Source organism: Myotis lucifugus, unplaced genomic scaffold (genome assembly GCF_000147115.1).
Source record: "Myotis lucifugus unplaced genomic scaffold, Myoluc2.0 scaffold_342, whole genome shotgun sequence".
In the NCBI taxonomy this organism is placed as follows: Eukaryota; Metazoa; Chordata; class Mammalia; order Chiroptera; family Vespertilionidae; genus Myotis; species Myotis lucifugus.
Window position 1 is genome coordinate 146645 of NW_005871390.1, and position 8728 is coordinate 155372.

General features: G+C 50.5%; 1 protein-coding gene across 1 annotated transcript in view; it reads right to left on the reverse strand.

Annotated features, from left to right (window-relative positions):
* The window catches only part of CELF5 (CUGBP Elav-like family member 5), a gene marked incomplete at its 5' end in the record, with an annotated part of 31796 nt that extends 23743 nt beyond the window's left edge, over positions 1 to 8053 (reverse strand). Inside the window, 2 exon segments of the mRNA XM_023764675.1 lie at positions 4357 to 4439; positions 8032 to 8053. Of these exon segments, the coding sequence (XP_023620443.1) occupies positions 4357 to 4439; positions 8032 to 8053 (105 nt within the window).
* Between the last annotated feature and the right edge of the window lie 675 nt (positions 8054 to 8728).

An 8728-nucleotide genomic window follows, 5' to 3' on the forward strand; every position in this document is an offset into this window, starting at 1 on the left:
AATGCCTTCCCCAACTCACACATGCACACGGGGAGGGGGGGGGCAGTGCAGGGGACAGGAGAGGTGGTGGCTGTCTTGATTTCTAGATGATTCAGCTCTGGCCCTGGCTCCCTGCTGTGTGTGCACGTGCAGGCACAAGGGCCGCAGGGCGGGTGTTCCAGCACGAGGCGACCTCATGAGGCTCCATCTTTTGGTGGCGACCCCTTAGGGTGAGGGGGGCTCAGACTTTGGTGTTCAGAGGCAGCGGACAGGTGAGGGGGCCTTCTGCCCAGCAGCCCCCTTCCACCGTGCCGTCTGCAACGGAGCCTCCAGATCTGGTCTGACAGGCTGGTCCCACATCTGTGGGTGTCCTCGGGGGAGGGTGGCTCACCCGGAAAGTCAACCCCTTAGCTAATCAGAAGCCAAAGGCCCACACACTTAGGGGGGGGTCAGAGCTTCTGGGCATGTGCGGGGGCGGGGGGGGCATGTGCCCACCAGAACCAAAGCACGGGAAAGGACCTCTATTTCGAACAGCGAAAACTAGAAACACCCCACATGTCCACCAGCAGGAGGAGGAACAATACACTGTGTATTCATGTCGTGGAATGCTACACGGCAACGGAAAAGCACCCATTACAGCTGCGTGCGATGCTGACTCTCATTAGCATCATACTAAGTAGAAAAATGCAGGTGGCCTTCCATATCATGTGATTCCATTCACATTGGGTTAAGAGGAAAACAGGCAAAAGCCATCTAATATTTTAGCAGCGTGTTGGTAAGTGCTGAGACCCTGGAGAAAAGCAGGGGCTGGGGACCAGAAAGGTCAGAATAGTGGCTCCTCCAACAGAAAGAGAGAGGCCAGGCTGGGGCGTGGGATGGGGGTTCCTGGGATGCCGCTGTGTAGTGACAAGGCGGGTGCTTGCTTTATCGTCGTTTGTGTTGTGTGCACTTTTCTCTAAGTGTGTAGTATTTTGCAAACGTTAAGAAATAATCTTTAGAAATCATGCTGTACTCCTGGAGGATGCTTCCCAGGCCTGCTGGGGGTCCCCAGGGGTCCCTGCGTCCTCAGGGTCCAACTCTGAGCCACCTCCCCCTATTCATCAAACATCAGCCCTCACCTCCCGGAGGACAGGGACCAGCTTTCTCTTACCCACCGTCTCCCCTCTGTCACACCAGCCCCCCTGGTGGATATGGTCTTAGATGAGGGGCCCCAACAGTGCTGGGCAACAGTGATCATTCACACCCCAGGCTCCATGTGGAGGCTGCGGAAACTGAGACCCAGAGAGGAGAGGGAATTGCCCGAAACTCCTCACCTCCCAACAGTGAGCTGGCATCCAAGAGAGACCTCGATCCCTGCAATCTAGATATGTAATAACACTGCATCGTGTTCCCGGGTCTAGAACATTCTGGGTCTGTGCTATCCAATATGGTGGCTGACTCCTGGCCTAGGATACTCCAGGACTGCACTGTTCAGAAGGCTAGTGGGCTCCTAGTCTAGAACATTCTGGGTCTGCACTCTCCAATACAGTAGCTGGCCCCAGTCTAGAACATTCTGGGTCTGTGCTAACACAGTAGCCAACCTCTAATATAGGACGTTCTAGATTTGATCTGTCCAATGTGGTAACCACCAGCCACATGTAGTCACTTAAGTTAAAGTTTACATTTATTAAAATTAAATAACATTAAAAATTCAGTTCCTGAGTCATATTTGCCACATTTTCAAGGCTCAATAGCCACATGGACCTAGTGGCCACCATACTGGACAGCACAGACAGGACATGTCCATCATGGGAGAAAGTTCTATTGGACAGCACGTGTCTAGCATGGAGAATTACAACCTTATCCTGTTTTTGTAAATAAAGTTTTATTAGCACATAGCCACACCCATTCATTTACATGGTGTCTGGGCTTAGAACATTTTAGAACCATACTGTCCAATAAAATAGCCACCAGCCACATGTGGCTACAAAGCCCTTGCAATGGGGCTTGTGTGACTAGGGAATGGGATTTAAAAATTTGTTTAATAATAAGTAATAAACTATACTGACTGCCTGTTGAAATAATAAGATTTTAGAGATATTGGGTTAAAATGAAATATAGCATTAAAATTCATTTTACCTGTTTCTTTTTCCTTTCTAAACGTTGCTACTGGAAATTTTAAATGCTGGGTGTGGCTTGCATTATATTTCAGTTAGACTGCTCACCAGCTCTTTTCCTAACCGGGATTTATCCACCCGGGCACTATGACTTGGGGCACATCATTCTTCGTTGTGGGCCGTCTTGTGCCCTGCAGGGTGTTGAGAGCATCCTGGCCTCGACCCACAGCATCTTCAGTCTTGACAATGACAAATGTCCCCAGACATTGCCCCGTGTCCCTTGGGAGCCGAATCGCCCTGGGTGAAAACTCCTCCTAACTAATGTAAACTCTTCCGTTAGACAACAGAGGCTCTGGTGTGTTCTCAACAACACACCAGGCACGTTCCTGCCTCCGAGTCTTGGTACACTCTGTCCTCACACCACCCCCATCTTCATCTCCATCTGCCACAATCCTCCCATCTCTCAAAACTCAGCCCCAATGCTCCCTCCTCCAAGAAGCCATCCTGTTTGCTGTCTGCTGAGTCTGCCATCAGGTCAGCTGTTTCTCCCTGGTGATGCTGCCCCAGGCGCCCGTCCATCTGGCCGTTTATTTTGTGCTAACCTTCGTAGCGGGTTGAATGATGGTCCCCCTAAAATACACCCGAGTCCTAACCTCCGGAACCTGGGAATAAAACGAGACCTTAGTTGGCCCTCGCCAGATAGAGCGTCAGCCTACGGACTGAAGGGTCCCGGGTTCTATTCCGGTCAAGGGCGCATGCCTGGGTTGTGGGCTCGATCCCCAGTAGGGGGCCTGCAGGAGGCAGCCGATCAATGATTCTCTATCATCGTTGATGTTTCTATCTCTCTCTCCCGCTCCCTTCCTCTCTGAAATCAATAAAAATATGTTTTAACAAAAAGATAATCATAATAAAATGAGACCTTATTTGGAAAAGGGGTCTTTATGAATGGAATTAAATGACAGATCTAGAGATGAGCTCATCCTGGATGTATGGTCAGCCCTAAGTCTGATGGCAGGTATCCTTATACGAGAAAGGCAGGGGCCATTGGAGAGACGCAGACACAGAGGAGAAGGCCCTGTGACCACGGAGGCGGGAATGATTGGAGTAATGAGTCTACAAGCCAAGGAGCTCCTGGCAGCCACCAGAAGCTGGGAGAGTCACAGAAAGGATTCTCCCAGAGGGAGTGCTGCCCTGCTGGCACCTGGGTCTCTGATTTCTGGCCACAGAACTGTGACACAATATATTTTTGATGCTTTAAGTGCCATGGTTTGTGGTGCTTTGTTAAGCAGCCCCAGGACTCCAGTAGTTGGAAGGAGGGTTTTGAAAATTGAAATCAAACCAGGTCATTCCTCTGCTTGCCACCCTCCCATGGCCCCACTACCCTTGGAATAAAATCCAAACTCCTCACGTAGTCCTGTCCCTTCCTCTTCCCCATCCTCCTTCCACCCTCCTCCTCACTCCATGGCTTCACTCTGCTCATCTCCTCGGTGCTCCTCAAAGGCACTGAGTTTGGTCCCGCCTCGAAGCCTCTGTACTGGCTGTGTCCTCTACCATGGATGCCCTTTGGGCAGATAGGCTCCCTCCCTCCCTCAGGCCATCAGGTTGCCTCCTCAGAGAGGCCTTCCCTGACCACCTGGTGTATCTATAACCCACTGGGCCGGCACACCCCAGACTTCCTGTTCCTAGCATTGATGGATACAGGTGCCCCAAGCAGCTCCTGAATGCTTTTGATGCTGAAGGGTCTCTGAGAATCCAGAGAGAATGGCAAGCCCCACCCCCAGAGCCACAAATCTCACTGTGGTTCCTTCACTTTGCAGCAGGAGGTGCTGCCTGGAGACCTCTGCCCACCCAAAGAGGACAGGGCTGAAAGAGAGACCCGGGCCGGCCTCCCCTTGGGATGGAAATCCTGCCCAAGCAACCCCCGAATCATGGGGCTGAAGCTCTATTTGCTTCGATGTTCCTTTAACACACTAGGACAGTCCTGCCTCAGGGCCTTTGCACGTGCTGCTCCCGCTGCCTGCTAATGCTTCCTCATCTTTATGTCTCACACCTCAACCAGTGCCACCTGCATAACCACACACAACCACTCCGGTGTGACGCTTGGGCCCAGTGTGCAGTAGGCACTCAATAAGTGCTCACTCTGGTGATCATTTCTGTCCCTCTGAGCCTTATACCTCTTTCTGAGTCAAGACACTGCTGATCCCAAGAAGGGCCTTGGCCTTCCCCAGGCTGAGAGCCACCCCTTCGTTCTCCCCGCTCCCCAGGCAGCATCCAGACTCACCCCGGGCAAGGTCTTCTGTTCGTGCAGAGCAGTCTGAGCTTTGATGGCGGAGTCCCTGGCACAGTAAGTGAGGAAGGCACAGCCTGGAGGGGAGAGAATGGGGGTGTTAAGAGAAAGGGATGCTGTGCACCCATGTTCGTTCATCGCAGCATCATTCACAACAGCCAACAGGGAGAAACAACCCAAGTGTCCATGGGTGGATGAACGGACAACAGTGTGGTCCATCCACACAGTGGAAATTCACTCACTCTTTTAAAAGGGAAATGATGGCACCTGCTATGACATGGATGGACCTTAAGGACATTTTGCTCAGTGAAGTCAGCCAGACACGAACGGGCACATGTTGTATAATTCTACCTGTAAGAAGTCCCCAGGGAGTCCAACCCATAGAGACAGACAGTAGACCTTGTCAGGGGCTGGGGAGCAGTTTAGTGGGGACAGAGTTTCAGTTTGGAAAGAGGAGAAGGTCCAAGAGGAGGATGGTGGTGATGGTTGCACAGCAATGTGAATGCACTGACATGGATGGACCTTAAGGACATTTTGCTCAGTGAAGTCGGCCAGACACGAACGGGCACATGTTGTATAATTCTACCTGTAAGAAGTCCCCAGGGAGTCCAACCCATAGAGACAGACAGTAGACCTTGTCAGGGGCTGGGGAGGAGGATGAGGAGTCCATGTTTAGTGGGGACAGAGTTTCAGTTTGGAAAGAGGAGAAGGTCCAAGAGGAGGATGGTGGTGATGGTTGCACAGCAATGTGAATGCACTCAATGCCACTGAACTATACACTTAAAAATGGTTAAGATGGTGAATTTAGCATTATGTGTATTTTACTACAGTAAAACACCTGGGGGGAAGGGAGAAAAACATGAGGAAATGGTAGATTTTATATTATGTGTATTTTACTACAATTAAAAAGAGGACCCGGACCGAAACCACCTTTTGCGGGGGGAGGGGGGGGAGGGTGCAGTAGCAGTGGTTCAGCCCCCGCCACTTCCCAAAGAGTGAAACAGGGAGGGGAGAGAGGAGACCCCGCTGTTGATGGAGTCCGGGGCTGACACTAGATGAAGAGACTCTCCGAGCTGTGGGCTGGCAAAGTGCGGTCAGGGCGTGGTGGGGAGAGGACGATGGGGAGAGGACCCGGCACCGGGATGAGGAGCAGTGGGCTCTGCCACGGACTCGCTTTGTGGTCTTGGATGGGGCGCTGCCCGGTCTTTGCCTCTGTTTTCCCCAAAGAGCATGGTCCGAGAGTGCCTTGAGATGGACCCACCAAGGGGCATCCGAGGCTCCAGAGGGTGTGTGGTCCGGCGGCAAAGAGCAGAGCCAATCAGGAGAGGCCCTGGAGGTGTCCAAAGCCAGGGTGTGATTGGACGACGCCCTGGGTTGGGGCGGGGGTGCCAGGTGTTGGGAGTCACAGAGCAAGAAACATTGAGACAGAGACAGAGACAAAGAGAAGCAAAGAGAAAGAAACGCCCAGAGAAAGACCAATGAGATCAAAGATACTTTGAAAGATGTTTGCAGAAGACGGGGTGGGGGTGGCAGGCAGGTGTCCGGACCCCTGGGATGGACCGCCGAGGTCTGGGCCCAGGGCTGGGCTTTGCCTAACTTCTGCGGGCCTTGTTTTCACTGCCGGTGAAATGAGACCATCCTTGGCTGCTCTGATGCTGTTGGACCCTGTGTCCCCAGCCCCAGCGTCTCCCACTCATGGTCCCTGTCTCTCTGCCTCCCTTCACTCCCGACTTCCCGTGCAGAGCTCTTGGGAACAGCTCTGGGGAGCCACTTCTGCCCCAGGCAGGAGCTAATTAAAGCTGTGTCCTGCCACAGGGGCAATGCTTACCACAGTGGCTGCTCCCACCAGCTGGGCTGGGTGATGGGGAGGAGTGCCCGCCCCAAGCCTGAGAGGTCTTGGAACTCTGGGGAGGGGGGCACCAGGCAGAGCTGGAGACAGGCGCCAGCAATTAAAAAACATTTGTAAATGTAAAATGGTACAGCCGCTGTGGAGAACAGTTTGGCAGGTCCTCAAAAAAGTTAAACGTAGAATTACCATATGATCCAGCAATTCCACTCCTGGGTAGATACCCAAAAGAATCGAAAGCAGGGACTCAAAAGAGATATTTGTACACCCATGCTCACAGCAGCATTGTTCACAATAGCCAAAAGGTAGAGAAACACCCAAATATCCATCAACAGATGAGTGGATAGACAAAATGTGGGATATACAGGTGTCCCCCCAAAATGTATATACCCCTTAACAGCTGATAGCTCAATGTTGAAAATGAAATGTATTTTAATAAGCACTGCCTTTATAATTATTCAAAGTATGTGTACACACTTTTAGGACACCCTATATGTACAACGAAATATTATTCAGCCTTACAAAAGGAAGACATTCTGAGCCGTGCTACAACACGATGAACCCAGGGACCTTATGCTCAGTGACATAAGCCAGACACAAAAGGACAAATAGCGTATGACAGGGGTCCTCAAACTACGGCCCGCGGGCCACATGCGGCCCGCCAAAAACATTTATCCGGCCCGCCGGGTGTTTTTGCCGCCGCTGTGTGCATAGGAATTTGTTCATAGTTTTTTTTTAAACTATAGTCCAGCCCTCCAACGGTCTGAGGGACAGTGAACTGGCCCCCTGTTTAAAAAGTTTGAGGACCCTTGGCGTATGATTTCATTTTATGAGGAGTCACATCCATAGAGACAGGAAGTAGATGGTGCGTGCCAGGGGCTGTGGGTGAGGATGAAGAGTTAGTGTTTAATGGGGATGAAGAGTTGGTATTAAATGCAGTTTCGCTGGGGATGGGGGACACAGGGTCCAAGAGTTTCAGTTTTGCAACATGAAAAGGGTTCTGGAGATGGGTGGTGGTGATGGTTGCACAACCACGTGAATGTGGGTAATGCCACTGAGATGTACACTGTAAAATGGTAAATTTTACCACAATAAAAAATTGTAATTGGTATGTATTACAAACCTCCTCCCCCACAAAGGGCAGCATTTTATCCTATGATAAAATGCAATATTTTATCCTATGAATATACTACAAAGGGTTACCCATTGTCCTGTGGATGGGTGGCATTTAGGCTGCTCCCTGTTTGGGGCTATCATGAATAAAGCTGCCATGGAACATTCTCACATATATATTTTGATGCACAAAGGCATATCCAGGAATGGGATTGCTGGTTGTGAGGTTGGTATATGTTAAGCTTCAATCGGTTATTTCAAACAGTTTTCCGACGTGGTTGCCCCCACGTATACTCCCACCAATGGGGTCTGAGAATCTTATTAGTGCTTCTTTCTCACCAACTCAGTTTTCCCAGCCTTTTAAATGTTAGTGGTGGGTGTGCCATTACATTTCATTGAGATTTTAACGTACATTCCTGAATTATTGAAGCTAGGCAACTTGTTTCTTTTTAGAAGTTCTTTATATATATTGTGTGTTTATCTGTTTTTGTTTCTGTGTGATGCAAACATCTCCCAATCCATGATCTATCTTTCTATTATTTTTTTCTGTGTCTGTGTTTCTATTTTCTGAATTTAATCCCCAAAGGTCTTCAGGGAGATGAGAGGTGGTAAAATACCTAGCCCTGCCCTGGCTGGTGTTGCTAAGTTGTCAGAGCGTTGGCCTGCACACAGAGGGGTCATGGGTTCAGTTCCTGGTTAAGAGCACGTACCTGGGTTGCAGGTTCGATCCCCAGCCATCATCAGGGCGTGTGTGGGAGGCAACCAACCGATATGTCTCTCTCACATCAATGTTTCTCTTTCTCTCTCTCTCTCCCTTTCCTTCCTTCCCTTCCATCCTCTCTAAAAAGCAATGGGGGAAAATATCCTCAGTTGGGGATTAACAACAAAAAAGAATAACTAGCCCTAAAACCTGAGAGAAATTAGGCATGGCTGGCAAGAAATCAGGCTGCAGGCGATGCAAAATAGGGGCAGAACCCTTCTTCCTTGGGTCCTTTCTCGCCTGTGGAGCCCCACCTGCAGAACATGGAAGGGTAGGGAGGGACCCAGAGCAACCTTCCATACCATTGGCCTCTGTGTCTGTGAATTTTGCTGCACGAGGAAGAAATAACCCAATCGCGGGTCGCTGTCCCTGGTGCTGAAATGATTCCCAGTTCTCTTTGCCCAATCTCTTCTGGGACTCTCAGTTTTTCTTTTCTAGTTGGTGAAAATGTGTGATGTTGACCCGTTTCTAGATATATAGAGCCTTGGCATTCAGTTCCTGGTAGGGCTGAATCGTCTCCCTAGCCCTCATCGTGGTCCAGCCCCATGGACCAGGAGGTCACAGTTTGATTCTAAGTCGGGCACATGACCAGGTTGTGGGCTCAATCCCCAGTAGGGGGTGTGCAGGAGGCAGCCAATCAATGGTTC